The sequence below is a fragment of the Ornithodoros turicata genome, chromosome 4 (assembly GCF_037126465.1).
Source record: "Ornithodoros turicata isolate Travis chromosome 4, ASM3712646v1, whole genome shotgun sequence".
Lineage (NCBI taxonomy): Eukaryota > Metazoa > Arthropoda > Arachnida > Ixodida > Argasidae > Ornithodoros > Ornithodoros turicata.
In genome coordinates, this window is record NC_088204.1 from 69,584,478 (window position 1) to 69,604,742 (window position 20,265).

At 47.2% G+C, this 20,265-nt stretch overlaps 1 protein-coding gene across 3 annotated transcripts in view; it reads left to right on the forward strand.

Moving 5' to 3' along the window:
* LOC135391785 (baculoviral IAP repeat-containing protein 7-A-like) overlaps window positions 1-20,265 on the forward strand; it is a 29,462-nt gene that overhangs the window by 3,178 nt on the left and 6,019 nt on the right. For all 3 annotated transcript variants that reach the window (XM_064622230.1, XM_064622231.1, XM_064622232.1), the window contains exons 2-11: window positions 3,940-4,013; window positions 6,652-6,722; window positions 10,666-10,871; window positions 11,285-11,457; window positions 11,873-12,084; window positions 12,155-12,183; window positions 12,269-12,327; window positions 12,670-12,764; window positions 14,335-14,441; window positions 15,664-15,789. In XM_064622230.1, the coding sequence (XP_064478300.1) occupies window positions 3,940-4,013; window positions 6,652-6,722; window positions 10,666-10,871; window positions 11,285-11,457; window positions 11,873-12,084; window positions 12,155-12,183; window positions 12,269-12,327; window positions 12,670-12,764; window positions 14,335-14,441; window positions 15,664-15,789 (1,152 nt within the window). The remainder of the gene's footprint in view (window positions 1-3,939; window positions 4,014-6,651; window positions 6,723-10,665; window positions 10,872-11,284; window positions 11,458-11,872; window positions 12,085-12,154; window positions 12,184-12,268; window positions 12,328-12,669; window positions 12,765-14,334; window positions 14,442-15,663; window positions 15,790-20,265) is intronic.

Sequence of the window (20,265 nt, forward strand, 5' to 3'; positions counted from 1 at the left end):
GTAAAGCGGGCACTAGTCTTCCCTGGGCGTCACTCCATTCTGCATTCCTCAACTTCATCGTGGCCGCCAGTGGTCGATGTCCTCTGCTGAACAGCAGAGGCAGCAGCAGTACATTCAGACATTTCTATTAGTCAGGAGTCCTTGCCCATATGCACACTAGCCTTTACAGTCATTGTTTTATTGTTGCACATCCACAATTGCCAACGACATATTCCGCTGTCCAAGAACTGGTACTCTGTGGTCTTCATGACATGGCTACGTACACGCAAATAGGTGTCGCGGTTATTAGAAATCGACAAAATAGACACCTGCTCCCGTGGCATAGTGGTTAGGTTGATCGCTTTCCACGCCAAGACTGGGAGGTGACACGGGTTCGAATCCTCTCACCGGCTGGGCTGTCTGAGGTTTTCCCTGGGTTTTCTGAAGACTTTCCAGACGAATGTCGGCACAGTTCGCTCTGAAGTCAGCCCAGGACACATACTAACCCCCCTGTCCCCCACTCCTTCATGCTGTCCTCTCTCAATCTGTTCACGTCTGTACGCCGCTCATAGCAACAGTTGCTTCGCGGCGCTAACACCGAATTAAAAAAAAATTAAAAGACAATAAAGATGAGAGACAAAGTGGGAAGGTACGCAGCAATTGAACGAAGGGAACTCATTATGAGAACGCGTTTTCTATACTTGGTTTTCTCCTTTTTTATTTATTTCAACCAACTGCGGCTAAGTGGTGTGGGGTAGCCAATCTGACAATGTCGTGGCTTAAATCCCCACTATTTCTTTTTCTATCACGTCACGTCACATCAGGCGTTCCCTCTGTTTTCTTTGAAGGCTTATCTAACGTTGCTCAATGAACCATTTCCATGTTCGCTTCGCCCCTAGCGGCGGAATGTCGAACGTCGTAATTTAACCACAAATAAACATGGCGACGCCTTTGAGACTCGCACTATGCTCGCACGTCGCGTGTGAAAGTAGTAAGGGGATATTGCAAGAAGAATGCGGAAAGAGTGAAAGCACATTCTAGTGATATACGAATGCAAAGCGTCGTGAAGTCTGGACCTCAAACGTCCACGTTGCCTTTAAAAAGGATTATATCCCCCAAAACTAACATGACAGCCGTCTGCAGTCGCATACTCGGGAAAAAGTCCATTCCACCCAATTTTCTTTTCCAAGCGCCTTACGTTTTCCACGCGAATGAACACAAGTCCCGCACGACGCAACTGGTGCACACTGGTGGTGCTGGTAATGGAACTGCTTGCCGGTAGCGGCCACGCTCGGGGGGGTGCCGTGATGACTATCGCAATAGGGGATCGTGTGTCCTGGGCCGACTTCGCAGGGAGCTGTGCCGGCAAGTGCACACCGGAACAACCGTTGCAACATACAGTGGACTAATATCGGCACTCTAGAAAAACCCTCCGTCCGTCGTTCACGTGAAGGAAACGTGAAGGGAATGGACGCTAGAGATAAGCTTAGGCGTTGGAGAGCACCTCTGAAAGTGGGCCAGCCCAGACATCTAATTCTCTTGTTATTTTGGTTGCGTCACTGATTATCCTGTTCGATACTTCAGCCACACAAGCAGCGTGCGAGCAGCGTGCACAATGTACGAGTGTAATAGGGGTGGACGGGTAGGTGTAAGGCCTTGACCAGACTCGTGGCACTAAACAACATTGATAATACACAAACCGTCCACCCCTATTGCACTCGACTTGCAGTTCATTGTGGTGCTTGGGAATGTACTGAAGGTCGAGTGCAATAGGGATGGTCGGTACGTGTCTTATCAATGTTCTTTAGTGTCACGAGTCTGTTCAATGTCTTCCACTTATCCGTCGACTCCTATTGCACTCGACTTTCGACACTCGACTCAGTATATTGTTCTGCTTGGGCAATCAAAGCATTCTTACCTCCGGATGTCGAGATCTTTCACAGGGTTCAACGGTGACAAACATTTAACGCCTCTCTTAGATAACGTGTGCGCCTGAGATAATGTGGCGTCTGCAAATGGGTTCAAATTAAGGTACGCCTGGGGTTGAGCAATTGTCAGGTAGAGCGCAGAACATTTCACGAACGAACGAGCTCGAATGACTCGAATCTCATTGATAGGGATGAGATTCGAGCGTGAATCTCACTCGTTAATTTCCCACTCGACAAATAGAAGTCGGGTTCTTCCCTCCAAGGAGAAGAGAAGGTCAAGATAATGACAATTTTCAGGCACGGTGCCCTCAGGCCGTTTCTTTCGGGGTGGGAGGCGGATATTTTTATTAGAACAAAGAAAAAAAGGAGGAGAGGTCAGCCAAACGGTATCTCGGGTTGCTATTCCGCTATAAATAAAGAAAAGAAAAGAAAGTAATTAGGAAATAAAGGATAAACTAATAATAGGTGAAAGAAGGAGGAGATAGGTTAAAGAAAAACAAGATATAAAAAAAACCTGGTGGATCCATTGGTGGATCAGAGTTGAAAAGCCTTTTGGAACTCCCCTTCAAAACGGTACACAACGACCCACACAACACTAACACATGGTCCTTTTGGCCCTTTGGTTCAAGAAGATCAAGCTTGTGCTGCGGCATCGCGTAAGACGAGTTCCTTTCGTGTCCCTTACGCCTGGCCTCCCCACTTGACTAATCGCTGTTGACGCTCTTCGTTATTCTCTGTAGTTCGCTTTCGTCGCCTTGCAGTAGCATCCGCTAGCAAAGGAGCCTGTTGGGCTTGCTCTGAATCAGCCTGGCGGCGCCGTCGCGCAGCCTCAGCCTTATTTCGCCGCTGCTCCTCCGCACAGCATTCATAAACCATGGCGCGCCCACGCAGACACGTTTTAACCTGTCGACCACCACATCTGCATTGCCGGCGCGTCGCGTCGAGCTCTCCACGCGCAGTCTTCTCCTCTCCCCTCCCTTCGCCTCTCTCCACTTCCATGGCTACAGACGAACCATGCCGCGAATCTTTCGTAGCGAGCACTCTAATGCTAACGCATTAAAAAGATGAGGGGAATGCATTAAGGGTGAGAGGTGAGGGTGGTGCACTGACGAATAAGATGACAAGATTCGGATTGTAAAGAAAACACTGCGATTTTGGCGTGGGTATCTTCAGGCAAGAGCACGTGGCAAATCAGGGACCAACAATTTGTCTAGTACGAAATACCGCTAAATATAGCGATCTGAAGATCGCTATATTCGGGGCCCAGTCTCGAATACCATGGATGTAAGAAACTAGGGAGAGGGCTATAAACACGGAGGGCCGTGGGGCTTCTCTAGCGGACACTCCTGGCAATGCCAAGCCCACCTAGTTGCCCGGTCACGTGATTCCCACTTGTTTCGGTGCTATGGCGGTCTGCCCGGAGGCTTGGAAGTTTAACAAACCTCATGGGACAGAAGCCAGGCAATGTCACGATGACGTATGTACGCCTTCTAGCAATTTAGTCATCCATTGTTTCTACACTGAGATTGCCTATTTTGTGTTCCAACGGGTACGATAACTTCTAACTCCAAAGAGGTTATGAAAGCGGAAGCAAGTTATTCGGCCGCTGATCGTCTCTGTATTCAGGTAAGATACGCCACGGGCACGGAGGACGCCCTGTTTGACGACGTGTTGCCGTGACGTTTATGGGTCATGTGTGTGGGCAACTAACCACAATGCCATGCGCGGGTCACAGCCCGCCCGCTTGCATTGGGAGAGGCGCTTAGGGCACCTCCTTAGTTTCTTACCTCCATATCGAATTCAGTCACCGCCAGACATTGGCTTTGTGTGTGTGTGTGTTTCCTACATCGATTTTTTTTTTTTACTTTTGGAGGTTCGACGTGCGGTCTCTGGACGGTGCTGGGCTCACGATTGTTTGCCCATTTTTATTTGGATGTTACGTCACGACCTTTACAGCTTCCTCGACGCGATCTTTTTCTTACCATGTGCAAGTATTCGTCCTGATTTCTGACACACAGTCCTTTCCACACAGGTAGGACGATTGACCTAAGGAATAAGGAAGTTGTGGAAGAGTCCCCTTCTCCTTTCGTTATAGTGGATGTTAAGGTAAGCCAGTGGGGTCTCTAAAAGGAATGTGAACTTCCGTCAACACTCGATTGCATTTTTACTGAAAACTGCTCCTCGTGTAGAGAATGTCATACTCGAGAATTTTTTTCCCGGACAAAGTGCGTCGTTTGCTTGAACGGACTATCGCATCCGTCGTAGTCGATTCCGAAACTGTAGTGTACGATTTACTCCGCGTTCATCAGTGATAATAACGCCGACAATCCCACGCGAATTTGTGGCGTTGTTCCTGTGCAGTGTAATCAAACGCACGGCAGGAGCAGACGGCGGATATTGAGAGTATTCCGGAATTCGCTCGAATTCGCCACGCCAAGCCATTCGAGAAATATGTCAGCAGTGGCCTGTGGCCGTGGCGCATGCACAAACTGCAAGTGCGCATGACTGCACCTGCGACAGCGCTGGTCTGACTGCTCGAGTGCTGTCGGCGAAAAATAGAACATGTTCTATTCTGCGCGGGTGACGTCGTAGCGCGTTGAGTGCCGCCGGCCGCACAGCACAGTTACGTCCGACTATATCTGCGCTTTAACACAGTGTTCCACGCAACGTGGTCGAGTCGGAACTCACATTGGTAAGTGAAGGTCGGTGTATTTCCCGAGGTCCTTTCATTTAGTATACTGCGGTGCGAACGCGAATCTGACGACCGCGGTGACAATCGCCTGCGCTGCGCTGCCATTCGAGCCCCTGGCTGATGTCATCACAGTTTTACGATCGTTGGGGGATACGTTTATCAAAAAGAAAGAAGAAAAAAAGAAGGTTAGCCATCGCTCCCTGCGGCTTCTTTACCTGCACAGGAAGTACGAACCTTTAAAACTCGCTTATTTAATATATAAGGTGTTTTCGGAAGACAAACCTCGCCAAGTTGACTGTAAAGCAGTGAGGAACATTACCGTTTGCGTCTTATACAGACGTTTCCGGATATGATATTCCCTTTAACTACGCTCGGTTGAAGTCACCTCTCCTCCGCGTCCCTCCTTCCTCTGGCGATTCTCCTCTCATCTCTTGACTACTACACGCGTTGTCCTGGATGTCTCCTTATGTTTGGTTTACACAAGCACTCGGAGAAGGCGAATTCATTGGCGCACCTTTTGATGATCGGTGACGTCGCGCGTAACGTAATGGGGCACCAGCCATGGCAGTGTCAAGTTTCTACCGCTGATCGGCGTGCAGCATCGTCAGGAAAATTAACTTCGCATGCCCTTCGGTGCTTGGTATAAATTATTTCCTCAGGAACGTAAAAGTTCGGTTGTGTGCTCAGGAAAATCTCTTGTCTAAACACGAAGTATATAATTAAAAATGCAGCATGGGTGGGGGACCAGTTTATTAAGAAAAAATAAAGGAAAGGTCAGCCAGACGGAGGACGGCTTGCTATTCCAAGAAAAGGACAATGGGAAAGAAAACAAAAGGAAAAAGAAGAAAAGAAAAGGAGAGGAAAAAAGGAGAAAAGGGGAAAGGAAAGTGTAAGACAAAGAGAAAGGAAAAGGAAAAGAAGGAAAGGGAAGGGGAAGACAAAGAAAAAAGAAAAGAAAAGTATCCTTTAAGAGCGAGTGCAGTAACTGGAAGGAGCTTTAAAAAAATGCATGACCTGTCATCATACCTGGAGGGCTTTCATGAATGCTCTTTTCCCTAGTGGCCATTATATTGGAAAAAGCAATCCAGGTGTGAAAGCCGGAGTTTCGAACGGTGAGGCGGAGATTTTGGCGCAAAACGTCTATGCAGGGCTTTAATTGGGAGCTGTAAGTACATATTCTCTCATACATGTTTTAAGGGTCAAAGGGGAAACTGTACTGTTGACATTGATGCGAGAATGTGTCTTGTGGCGGCAGTTAGTCGAGCTGTAGAACCTGATCCCCCAAAATGACAATAAAAACGTTGCTGAAGCTCCTTACAGTACCAGTACGAAGTGAGAAAATTAAAAAATAGATATATCTTTTATTCAGTGTTATCACGGTCCCTTGATAGCTATCAAGGGACCGTGGTGTTATAAATGAACCCCGCCGGAAGACTCGGTACGCAAAACACATAAATGCTGTCAGTGAAAGTCACGTGTTGCCACGAATTTTCTCAATAAAACGCGAAACTTCGTGGTTTCGAAGTCTCCAAGCCTAGGTGACGTCACCGAGGAATTCGGAGTTTGTCTCTAGCAACGAGCCAGCATCTCCGCTCACCGCTCCGCGATGGTAGTCTGCAAACAGCTGTGGTGAGGAGAGGAAAATTGACAGCAATGCTGGAGACGACTGGCAGAATGGATGCCTATGACGTCATACTTCTCAAAACTAAAAATTAATTTTATGATACTTACGTGTCACACAGGCAAAAACTATTTTGGGAGGACACCGCGCGATAGACGTATACTCCGATTCCGATGATACGCAATCTCTGCCTAGTGGTCGTTGGAATACGTTGTAATGCTAAGCGATTCCAACTTATGTGTAACGTAAGTATCGAGAGATTGTAGATGCCCCTGTGGCATTTGGCACAAGCTCCCCCACCGTCTGGTTCTGCTGTTTAATCACAGCCCGTTGAAATCGGAAGTTGGAGTATTATGGGAAATCCTTGCGTACAGTAATTCTGTTTAGTACACATGGGATACATTTTAAATTATTCCCTGTCATTTCCTTAGGAGTGTAGGAGACTCACCAAGGACCAGCAACGTCGGGGACGAGGGCAATGTCAACCAACTGCGAGCCAAAAGTAAGAATCTCCACCGTTTAATACACGCACCACATTGTGGTAGGATTCTTCGCAGAACGCTACAGAACATACGTGACCACCGAACATACCAACTACAGCGGGTCGCTATGGGCGGCACATTGCGCCTACGTGCATTTGTTATTCTTCCTTGCTTATCTGGACGTCTTCCCAGTCGTGCTTCAGGTCATATACATACACTTTGTTACAATTAAGATATCTCCGTGGCGTGCCTTGAAATATAGAATGATTAACGACACAAAGCATAAGTGCATTTAATGCATGTGTCGTTCTCACTAACGAATCCAGGAGTGTGACATCTGTATTATATATATATGTATATATATATGTTTATAAGTCCCAAACGTCGCCACACCAGCATTGGACAGCTGTTTCGGCCTTATTGGGCCTTCATCAGCAATGCGTAGGTGGGCGACGTTTGAGCGAGTGGCGTCGGAAGGTCACGTGGAACGTGATGTCCTCCCGTCAGGGTGAGTGACTCACCTCTGAAAGCCCAGTGCGTAGCCAGTAAAATATTAAATGAAGAAAAATAGCATACGCTCTTTGGCTGCACGTTGAACATATGTTTATAAGTCCCAAACGTCGCCACACCAGCATTGGACAGCTGTTTCGGCCTTATTGGGCCTTCATCAGCAATGCGTAGGTGGGCGACGTTTGAGCGAGTGGCGTCGGAAGGTCACGTGGAACGTGATGTCCTCCCGTCAGGGTGAGTGACTCACCTCTGAAAGCCCAGTGCGTAGCCAGTAAAATATTAAATGAAGAAAAATAGCATACGCTCTTTGGCTGCACGTTGAACATATGTTTATAAGTCCCAAACGTCGCCACACCAGCATTGGACAGCTGTTTCGGCCTTATTGGGCCTTCATCAGCAATGCGAGGTGAGTCACTCACCCTGACGGGAGGACATCACGTTCCACGTGACCTTCCGACGCCACTCGCTCAAACGTCGCCCACCTACGCATTGCTGATGAAGGCCCAATAAGGCCGAAACAGCTGTCCAATGCTGGTGTGGCGACGTTTGGGGCTTATAAACATATGTTCAACGTGCAGCCAAAGAGCGTATGCTATTTTTCTTCATTTATTATATATATATATATATATATATACTTGGTGAATGGGGTTCGGACGACCGCGAATGTATGTAGCTGAAATGAAAATTGAAACACAGACTACGAAGGTACGGGAAGTAAGAAAAAAGGGATAATTTATTTACATTTAAGATACTTGGAATGCTAAAAGGGTTGTCGACGTTTCGACAGTGGCACTGTCTTCGTCAGGACTAAAGATGCGTAGCTGATTACACATTTCTTAAATAGGTTTGCTACATGACGTCATAATCGGTACGGGCACGCCACAGGCGTTTGTCAGTGAGTCAGATTCGGGAATATTCCAGAAGGTCAAGTCCGGTCAAGGTCAAGACCTTCTGGAATATTCCCGAATCTGACTCACTGACAAACGCCTGTTTCGTGCCCGTACCGATTATGACGTCATGTAGCAAACCTATTTAAGAAATGTGTAATCAGCTACGCATCTTTAGTCCTGACGAAGACAGTGCCACTGTCGAAACGTCGACAACCCTTTTAGCATTCCAAGTATCTTAAATGTAAATAAATTATCCCTTTTTTCTTACTTCCCGTACCTTCGTAGTCTGTGTTTCAATTTTCATTTCAGCTATATATATATATATATATATATACTCATAGAACGATGCGACAGCACCAGAGGACACGTGCTTCGCTGTGTTTGCGGCTCGTCAGCTCTGGGTAGCTACGCATCGTTCGGAATTGGCAAACCAGGGGTCGCTCAGCGAGCCATATACACCTGGAAGGGTGACTGAGCACTCTTCAATGCCACAGTGCAAGTCAGTGAATCATAATGCAGGAAAAAAGGCATTTTTTTCAAGCAAAAGCTGTTTCAGCAAAAGCTTTTTTCCCCTTCATATATATATATATATATATATATATATATATTGCCAACATCGACATCTCACTAACGAATGCGACTCAAAGATTATAATTGGGGGTTTACGTCGCGAGACAACTGTGCGACTCAAAGAGTGATACTAAAATGTAGACGGTTGGGTTTCGCTCAGAGTTATTCAGCCTAATCGCTTAATTCTTAAACAAAACGACATTTTCAGAAAACAATAAATAAGTAGAGGTCATATCAATAATTGCAATAAACAAAGGGGCTTTTGAATAACTTATTAAATTACGACAAGGCATTACGTGCAATAGCTAATTATTTAGGCCCGAAACTGGTGTAGCGGGCCACAACTCAGGTGCCGAATTTCCCCATTCATGATCATCAATGTAATTGTTGTTGTTGCTGTTACAACGAACGGCCTGCGTTCTTCAAAGGAAGAACTCCACAGGAGCTTTTGCGTATTGAGTTTCCGCAAATTAAAGGGGAATTTCCCAACTCTCTGAACAAGTTCAAATTATCATGCGCCATAAAGGGCCCCAAACCACAAATTAAAATATGGAATGTATTTCCTGTAACGCTAGCGAGCGTACCCAAGCAGTACAATGTGCTGAGAGTCGAGTAAAATAGAAGTGGACGGGTAGGTGGAGAGAGAGAGAAATACATGATGACGATGATATGGGGATGACTTCCGCTCATTGAGCAGAATGCTGCTAATGTAGGTGGAAGACCTTGAATAGACTCGTGAAACTAGAGAACATTGATAAGACACATACCTTCCACCACCATTGCACTCGACTTTCGGCACATTGTGCTGCTTGGGATATTTACCGAAGGTCACACACCGCGTGAGGTCTTCAGAACGCACGCTGGGCTTGGGAAATGGCACTGCCACTAGCGGATATTGATTATCGTTCGCGGAGCACTACAATGCCGAAGATTTAGTATTGCCAACTGGCGACTGAAATGAAACATTAGTAATAATTGGGAGCAGATTTACAGAAACGAAACATTGCCGACTGTTAATATGGTTTGGACGTGCGAACTTGCCCGTTTGTAATAAGCTGCCATAAACATCCTGTATTGTGAATGATTGGACGCAACGTCAAAATGACGTGCAGCCTATTGTCGGCAAGGCACCGAATGAGCGCGATAGAGTGCAGAGAATAATTTGTCCGTTTTCCAGCCATTCTGTACTTTTTGCGCCAATCTTTTACAAAACGTTCACCTTTGGCGACATAGCACAGGGCACCGAAAAATGTGTGCACCTTGGCTTCCTGATTTATGTGCTCCCAATACGCACCAAGACATCGTGCAGCCCGGTGTGCTGTAACTGAACGTTGTTAGCAGTCATGTATTGCAGTCGATGTCGCTTTTGAATCGCACCTAGTTAATTCATTAGGGGGATATGTTTATCATATAAAAAATAGGAGGAAAGGTTAGCCTGCGCTACGGCGGCTTGCTATTCCCAGGAAAGAATGGGAAAAAACAGAAAAAGAAAGATAAACAAAAATGAATTCGATTAGATTGATTACTTCCCGTTTAAAACGCCAACTAGCGTGTCGAGTTGTCAATTGGAAAATTTTATATATATTCTAGCGGAACACCCTTAAACACCCTTAAAGAAACATATTCAGAGTTAGCTAATCAGGTTCAGTTGATTAATAAATCTCAAGAATAACGACTGTCATCTGTGATAATACACGACTGGCAAGAACATTGTTGGTTTCATTGTCGTAGACGCTCCGTCTCCTAGCTTGCGGCATTCCTGTATGAAGGAATTGCGTGGCTTCTTGCACGTTGCCTTGAGTGGTTGACAGCTTGAAGGTTTCTTTACCGAGAGGTTGGACACAAACACAAGCTAAGCAGACGATGTCAGATGCTTGCTTACGAATCATAAGCAAACATCTGACGTCGTTTATGATACTCATCTGTTGCTATATCGCCGCAAACATGGCAACTCGACTAACCTACGTATTAACTCGAAATTATTCATTTACAGGCGCATACTATCCTGCATAGTCATATCTATTATTCCTGACGACTTCAAGCTCTTGGGAAACGCATACGACTTGTTCCTAGGACTATGCCCTCCGAAGCACCCGAAATTCAAAAATATCGCCACACGTCTACGAAGCTACCGCAATGCAAGCGGCATTTACCAGAAAAGCAGAGGCCCTTTATCAGAAGCTGGACTGTTTTTCAGCGGTGAGATATGTCTACCTTACAGTGACCTGTACATGTGCGTACCATGCATATTTGTCATCAGTGTTATCATCAAATCAAAGTGTTTTCAAGAAAGTAGTTCAAGAATATTTCATGTATGAAAATACTTCGTATTTTTTTTTTTTTTCAAGGGTAAGGTGCTGGCTCCCTTGCTTTCGTTACTGGTGTTCTTTGTCCTTCTGCGTGAGATGTTTGAAATACAAGCCATTGTCTGTTTGTTATGTTTTCCATTGATGACTGCCGATAGTTAGCTTGGGTTGTGTATATAATACTGGATCGATACCGTTACCACCGGTATACTAAAACTCGCAATATTGACCTAATTGCAAAATCACCGGGAAGGAGGTTAAAAAATCATTCCCACTTTCACTCTTTTCTCTGTCCACATATTTCAGGTGACATGGTGACTTGTTTTCACTGTGGTGGTGCTCATGGAGAGTGGAGAGAAGGAAATGACCCACATGTCGAACACAGCCGCTGGTATCCAGAGTGCCTCTTCACCCGATTCACATTGGGGGATAATCGGGTGTATTTCATCTGCGGTGAACACCGTAACCATCTGAGCAGGGTAAATGCTCCTTTTTTTTTCTTTTTTTTTTGTCTCGTTCTGCGTGCATTTGAGTTTTGAATTGTTTCCAACGCACTACTCTGTATAAAAGTTACATGCGCCAACAAAGTAGACACCCTAATCCATGTTTTCCATGTTTTTTTTTTCTTGCTTAGTTTCTTGTTAATTTCCTTATTTATTTACAATCGATAGATGCCATCTTTCAGTGAAGAGATTTCTAGGAATGCAACAAGATGTGTTGGTTTCACTTGAAACTTGTCGAAACATGTTCATGTCTGTCTTCGCCTGTTTCGCGTTGCTTCGACATGTTTCATGAATTCCACGAAATTATTATCTACCGCTTTTTGGTCCCGCCTTTATGAACATCCTCTGTGTACGTACCGGTCCCTAGCTTACTTTTCGCCTCGTTATTTAGCTTGCAGAACGCGGACGTACAGAGACTTTTGTGAAGGCGCTAGTGGACGCTCGCTTTGGCAGTGAAGACATCCGTTTTTATGAGGCTTCAGGAATTAAAGTACAAGTCCTGTACCTCGCAGCATCTTTGCTGGGAGAGGATGCTTCCAAAGGTGACATCGAGGAGAAACTCTCTGAGCTTTGCGACTTCAGACTGGAGATTGATTGGAGAACGTAAGTGTACACTGCTTGTGCTGGCCCGCACACCCCTGTTACGATACTGAACTCGGATTCATTGTTACAGAATAGCACGTGACAAGCAATGCTCAGATCGTAAGTCAAGGACATTACCCGCCTTCATTAGAATACTCCTGGCATAACGTGTGTATGAATAACGTGATTATTTTTTTGCTCGCAGGCACGTTGGACATGTCCACGGTATGTGCCAGGCATGTCCCGGATATGTTACAACCTGAGGTAAGTCATGACGCATTTTTTCACGTCATAGTTCGTGACATGTAATGTGTACCATTACTATCGGCGTTACACTGAAAGATGCAGGGAAGAAATGAACGCATTCACTTCGAACCTCGTGATCCTCAATGGTATCCTCCCGTCACATTCCTGGTACATTATTGTCATGGACAACCATTACGGAAGTGCAGAGCGCGACCGAAAATTTACGTTCATACATTGTGGGGGGATGCCACACCTTTAGCCTATGCTATTTAGAGCTGCTTTACTACACATATGTAGACGAAAAACATATATTTATCGCCGAACATACGCTCAGTCTAAATTATGTCTCTCATAACGCAGGACCAGCGAAGGCCCAGCCGCCAGCGTTCCCAACCGTCCGAATCAGCAGATCCGATTGGTTGCTTCGGATATTTAAACCGCTCCAGGTACCCCGAGTAAGTATATAGTAATGTTGGAAAATGTTATGATATGTTAAACACAACACAAGGCACATAATTCCAAGGGTAGAAGATCGTCTAAGAGATCGATTGAGTTATCCACGCGTGCGTCGTTCGCAGTGAAAGCAGGTCACCCCATGTAGCGGAGGCCTGTGCTGCTTTTTCCTAATCAGATTTGATGGTAGCCAGCCATAGGGTGACTTCGCCAGTAATTCTGGCGGTTACCGTGGTACAGTGATCATCCCTATGAAGACTACTGAGGGATGCTCACATGTTTTCTGTAGTGGGTAGTTCTGCTGGTCTACCCAAATTCCAAGAGCAAGAGAGTTAGCACACACCACGTTCGCATGAGCCACTACCATCTCTCTCTCCTCTTTGCCCCTCCCCTCTTTTCCCTACACTCTTAAAAATGAACTTCACCGCATAGCACGCTCCTAGCCAACCATCATCTCGACTGACATCGTTATCTACAAATCAGGGCAGCTAACGATATTGGTCGAGTTGATGGTTGGCAACGAGCATGCTATGCGGTGAAGTTCATTTTTAAGAGTGTATTATGGGTGCACCGAGCCGCCACTCCGGAGCAAGCTGACCTCAGCTTAACCCTACATCACCTCACCCCACCAACCACCACCATGGTTGAGAGCGCTGATCAGGGTGTACACACGTGCACGCACAAAATGAGAAAAGGATGACAAGATGGATTGGCACACCTAGGAGTCCTGGCTAATAGGGTTCACAAACATCATTCCAACGCGAGGAGAAGCGTGTTGGTTAAGATTGGACAAGATATGGACGCGATCAAACAACAGAAGGGCTCGTGTCCGTCTCTTGGGTTATCACGTTCCCGTCATGTTCGCTATTCCAATCTCCAACGATTGCTGTTTTGAACTTCTGAAAATCTGCGCATAGTCAACCCTTGATTTATGAACAATAGTCATTCCCCTCGAAAATGTTCATAAATCGACGTGTGCAGGAAAGAAAAGGACCAAGGAGAGCTATAAACCACGGAACTATCCAGAGACGTTTACTTTCAGAACTACTAGGTACTAGTGCTTTGCACACTACCTTCATTTGTGTCTGCTTTCCCGAGAAGGGATGTCAACCGCTGTACACTTCGCTCGTCGTTCTTCTCTTGGAATATTTTAAATACATTATAGGAGCATGAATGTGGTCCCGAGGCGATCCACTAGTCATAGTGGCACTCTTACGCTTACTTTGCTCACTATCATCGACTTTTTCAGTCCCCCCCCCCCCCCCAACCCCACGTATCCGCCCACAGTCTCACCTCGGATTGTGCGTACACACCACGCTCCAAATTCCATCTTTTCATTATTTTATTTTTGGTGGCTGGGCGTAATATGTTCCTAAATCGAGGTCGAAAAGGCTAGGGTACCCACAAAACGTGTTCACTGTTCGAAATCGAGGGTTCATAAAACGAAGACAAAATACACGGCAAATGTTTCGTTGCGCGACATACCGTTCACAAAACGGGGGAATTCATAAATCGAGGGTTCACAAACTGAGGGTTGACTGTGTATCGATTTGGATCAATTATTTCACGCAGGTACGCGGACCTGTCGAAGAGGTTGCCTACATTCGACCACTTCCCGCACACTCCCACGGAGCTCCTGAATCCTCGAAGTATGGCTAACGTTGGGCTGTTTTACGCAGGTAAGCCCACACCGGGTACTCTCTAACCGATTTGTAGCCGTTATTTATTTTCGTTTGCTTATTTATTTTGATTAAGGGATAGTCGTTGTTTTTGTTTTATTTTTTATTTTTTTTTATTTTTCATAATCTCTGTCATGATCGGCGCGTTGTGCGACCCGCATAACTCTTGCGCTACTGGAGCCGGTTCAGTCCGGTACAGTCGTTTTCTGTAATGAAATTTGCCTTTTATCAAGGGATAGTCAATGTAGACTCGTTTCATCTTAACCTTCCTCATGATGGTTGCACTACGTAGTGCCTTGAATACCGTTCCAATTGCAACAAGGGAACTAGCTAAACTAACTAGCTGACCTAGCTGATAACTGCATCTGCCTCTAACTACACAGTGAAACCAAGTGGTTAGATTACAAGAGTTTTTTTTTTTTCTTAGAGTAGCAGAACTTGTCAGGTGACAAGTTCAACCTCTCCGTATTATTTTTAGTCCGTCCAATTCCAACTCCAGTTTTTTTTCGTTTTTTTGTTTTTTCCTTTTATTTTGCGCTTCCACTTTCTGAGCAGCGTTATGGCTCCTAAAGTAGTTGCGAAATTCGCCTCCATAAACTTTTCGCCCTTGACGTTGCCGCGTTGTACGACAAATATGATGCATCGAGGCAAAACAGCAATGGAGAGCTAACGAGGGAGGTATTTGAATTGCACGAGCTCCAGAATGCCTCGCACTCCTTCTTAGGTCCCGAAAGAGAATCAGTGAGGTAAACATGATGGAAAGTAATTGTTATGAGGTTGGAACATAGGAAAGGACAAACACAGCACAAGCCACCAGCTCCCATGACACACTGGTTAGGATGACGCTAGTACGATTCCGTACGATACCGACTGCGCTGTCTGGGGTTTTCTTGGGGTTTCAAAGCGCAATTTCCAGACGAATGTTTGCACAGCTGCCCCTGAAGTAGTCCCAGGATGCGTACTTACTCCCCCTGTCTCCCCTCCTTTCTGCCGTCCTCTCTCCATCTGCCCATGCCTGTACGTCGGTCTAGCCATAGTTGCGTCGCGGCGCTAACACGGAATTTAAAAACACACACACAAGCCGCAACTTCACTAAACTGCAACTGTTCAGTGAGGTATACGTAACTCTGTGGGTGTCACCGGTAAACGAAGGGAGCACGTTCCCCTTGAATCTAGGATTCCCCCAATCTTAAAATGACGTTACTTTTTTGCGTCTTTCCAGGGGAAGGCGATAAAACGATCTGCTTCCACTGTGGAGGTCCACTCTCGCACTGGGAACCTACCGACGATCCAGCTAAGGAACACATCAGATGGCATCCAAGCTGCGAATACATCCTTTGGATGCTAAGTGAGTACACTTTGCCGTTTAAACACTACTAAGTAAACAAATCACGATGTACGTAATCAAAACGCTGTTTACGTAAGATAGTATTACATATCATGTTCAGTATAGCGCCACAACGGCGGTGAATCGGCTACTTCATTCATATCTAACCTCTGTCTGCCTTTCTGTTTGTGTGCGTGCGTGCGTGTCTCTCTCTCTCTCTTATTTAGACAAGAATGGTTCCGTATCAAAGGCACAGGTACATTGTGCTGTCGTGGTGTATCCTCTCATACGTGATATACACTGATGTGGAAACTTCACATGGGCTTCACAAAGAAATGCAGCCTCCACGGTCAAAATACTTATTTGTTAATCCAACGCTGCGTCTAGACAACCTGAACACGTATTTCGCAGCATGTGTTGCTGGAACTTCGATTGCTTGATACCAGCTGGTATCAAATTCTCCCGTCGTTCCTGTAGCCATCGACAGGTGTGACATGTGCTTGACAGGTGAAGAGAAAATCAATCGCTGAAGTCGTAATAAACATGACCTTCATGTACTTTTAGGAGCTATCATGTGTGGCCCTCCTCGAACAATAACAACAACTTTATTTGTGACCCTGGAGAGTGGGGAGTTTCATCGCCACAGGCGATACTCTACCCCGTTGCTTGTTGGAATGGGGGAATAAAATAACGAGCCCCTTCACAATAACGATCGAAGTCCGATGGTGTCCAGAAATGTCAGAAGAGCTTTGAGCGCAGAGCGTTGCTGGGCTGGATTGGACCATGGACCAAGCAATTTCGATAGGGAGAAAGCGCGGGAGTCCAGCTGACGAAGAGACTCGGAGAGTGTGGTTCGGGAAGGTTCGTAGTGAGGGCAATGAAGAAGAATATGCTCCAGATCCTCAAGAGCACCACAGTGGCAGCAGGTGGGAGAGTCAACTGTCTCAAGCGGTAACGCCACTGAGCTGTAAAGGCCACATCGAGGCGCATTCGGTGGATTAATGCAGCATCTTGACGAGAGGTGTTTCGTGGCATGCGGAAAGCGAGCGTTGGATCAACTCTGCTCAACATAGAGGGGGGAAGAATGTCGGTTGTCCGTTGGCGGGAAGCCAGGGGTGTCACTAGGCGTCGCAGAATTGAACGGCGGTCTCCTCTCAGCAGAACAATACGGGTCCGTTTCCGATACGAGAGTGCTGCTTCTGCGGCGCTGTCGGCCTGCTCGTTCCCCACGACACCACAATGGGCTGGAACCCACTGGAGAACTAGCCTGTGGCCTGCGGCGTAGATAGTGTGGTAAGCCATTAACACATCTGTGACGAGGGCTGCGGATGGGCCTCGTATGCCGGAATTTTCAATTGCTTGAAGTGCAGACTTGGAGTCTGTAAAGACTGCCCATTCCCGGGGTGTAAAATCAGCGATGTGTCGTAGAAAGAAAAGGATGGCATAGAGCTCCGCAGCTGTGGAGGAGGTTGGATGTGAAAGGCGTCTTCCGTGCACTACGCCTTCGGATGGTATGACGAACGCTGAGGCGGACTTGTTGTTTCGGGATGCGCCATCGGTATATGCTGCCGTAAACGTAGAAAACTTCTCGTCTACCTGAGAATGAAAATGGGCTCGGAGGACTTGAGGGGGGACCTGATCTCTTCTTTCCAGAAGGTTTGGGAGGCGTACAAAAGTGGGCGGTACCGGTAGAGACCAGGGGCCTTCCGGCAGTATAGTGTCCTTAGTTATGAAGCCAGTGAGAGTCTGGCGTGTCCTCTGCGCTACTCGATAGAAGTCGCTTTCAGGGCGGTATCGAATTTTCCTGAGGAGCGGGTGGGGGGAATGTGAGCACGCAAACGGAGGTAGTGCCGAGCCGTCTCCCGTTCACGGAGAACTTCAATCGGGAGCTCACCAGCTTCAGCAAGTACTTGCCGTGTTTCAGCCATTCTTGGAACTCCGAGGCATCGACGAAGGCTTCGAGCAAATAGGGACCGAAGTGTATTGAATGAAGTTGTTGATATCCTGTGCAGAATAGGAAGGCTGTAAAGCACAGTCGCCCTCACCAATGCCGCGTGAACCGCGAGCAGGGAACGCTGATCACAGCCCCATCCTGAGCCAGGAAGATGTTGAATTGCGGGGAGCCATCGCTGCACTTTAGTTTCAAGGTGTTTAATGTGCCGAGCCCAGCGCAAATCCGAGTCGATTACCACGCCAAGGAAGCGGTGAAAGCGTACCGGTTCAAGCTTCTTTGTACCAAGCCAAAGAGGGAAATTGGCCATAGCTTTTCGCGTGAAAGGGAGCTCGACACACTTTTCGGGTGAAAGGTCCATCCCGAGGTGCGTGAGGTACGTATGGATATTTTTTAAAGCGAGCTGGCGTGATTTTCCTACTGTCCAAAGGGCGACGTCATCTGTATACGCGGAAAACGACACTTTGCGAGGAATTACTGATTGTCGGCCATCACCACGTTAAAGAGTGTCGGGCTGAGAATGCTTCCTTGGGGGACTCCTTGAGGAACAGGATGCTGAGGGCTTTGGCCTTGGGACGTACGGACAGCGACAGTTCGGTCCGTAAGGAAGTCTTGGAGCCAGATGAAGAGCCGACCGGATACTCCAAACGAGCGCAAAGCGTGCAGCACACAAATGTGCGAGACGGTATCACATGCGCGCTTGATGTCGAGGAAAACCGATCGGACGATCCGTCGATGGGCACGAGCATGTTGAACTGTAGGGACTGCGAGACTGGATCCATGGAGCTTCGGTGGCGACGAAATCCAGCCATTTCATGAGGGAACGCACGTTGTTTTTCCAGCCACCAATCGAGGCGATGCAAAACCATTCTCTCCATCAGTTTCTCCATACAGCTTGTCAGGCTCACCGGGAGAAAGGAGGATAGGGCATTCGGGGGCTTGCCTGGTTTCAGGATGGGAACAACCAATGCCTCCTTCCATGTATGTGGTAAAAATCCTTGTTGCCAAGACGTATTATACACATGAAGGAGGGCTTGGAGTGACCGCCCGTCAAGGTCTCGTAGGCCGGCATAGGTGATTTTATCGGGTCCAGGGGACGAGCCGCCGTTCACAAGATTCAACGCTGCCTTTAGCTCGATTAGTGTGAAGTCGTGGTCCATAACTTCCGGGGGACGGGGCCAGTCTTGGTGAAGTTCAGCCGCCAAACTGCATACAAAACTGCGGTGTAGTGGCGTGGTCGAGGCAGCCGCCGGAGTCGTTAGTACCACACAGAAGTCCGTCGCAAGCGTGTTTTCGTCTACACCCTTAACGATAGCCAAGGCCGCGAGAGGATTCTTTTGAGGGGGCACCTCCTTCACAGATCGGATTGTCCGCCAGATCTTCGTGGCCGGATCAAACGGTGAAAGGTGGTTGCAAAACTTACGCCAACGCTTCCTGTCCTCTTTCTTAAGTTCTCGTGTTACTTTAGCTTTCATCCGGCGGTATTCCACAATGTCCGTAAGTTGCCCTGTCCGACGAGCCGTTCTTTCTGCTCGGCGACGTAATGCTCTAAGGTGGTTAATTGCTGGGGAATGACCGACATGGCCTGTCACCCTTTTAGACATGACCACCGCGTCCTGAATACCGCGGGTAATTGCTTGAGAGAGAGCCTGTGGGGACATACCGGTGTGCACAGATGTTCTGTGGCCCGCACGAAAAAGTCTCCAGTTTGTGAAAGAAATCAGTCCAGTAGTGGCTGAGAGGGGCAGTCTCTCGTGCGAAAAATGATCGCTACCTCTAGTGTCGGCGTCCGTAGCGCACGATAAGTGGCGAATTATGTCGGCTGAGCACCACGAGAGGTCCAATACATCAAGTGACGTTGGGGATCGCATGTAAGTGGGCTCGCGGTTCTTCAGCAGGCACATGTTATTATTCTCCATTGCCTCCAACTACCTCCTTCCCCTACCGTCCGTCCTTCGGCTTCCCCAGGCCGAGTGATGTGCATTGAAGTCACCCAGCACAAGCGCCGGGGCTTCTAGAGAACCAAGTAAGCGTTCGAGGTCACTCCACGGGACCTGTACTGCGGGACGGATATAGATACTGACGACCGTTAACAGCATGGGGCCAAGGCGGATCCTGCAGGTGACGTAATCATAAGAGCGATGACAAACTGACCCGATGGGTGCAGCAACGAGGTCATTGTGAACGTATAGCGCTGTTCTGCTCTCAGGGGATTGATGAGATCGATAGATTGTGTATTCATTAACGCGATGTGTACAATCCATGCCGTGTTCGCATATAGCTATGAAAGGGAACTTGTACTGTTGTAGATGTAATTTAAAATCAGGGAGCTTGTTACGCAGGCTTCGAGGATTCCACTGCATTGCCATGGCCTTTCTATACAATGCCGTCATGCTGATGCGAAGATAATGCCTCCAGTGCCAGAAGCGCTTGAACCTCGGGCAGTTGCGACGCACCAGGAAAAGCAGAGACAATTGCCTTAAGGGCAGCGAGTACCGCTGAGAAGAGTCCCAGAGAAGGCATATCTTCAGAGGCTGATGAGGGTA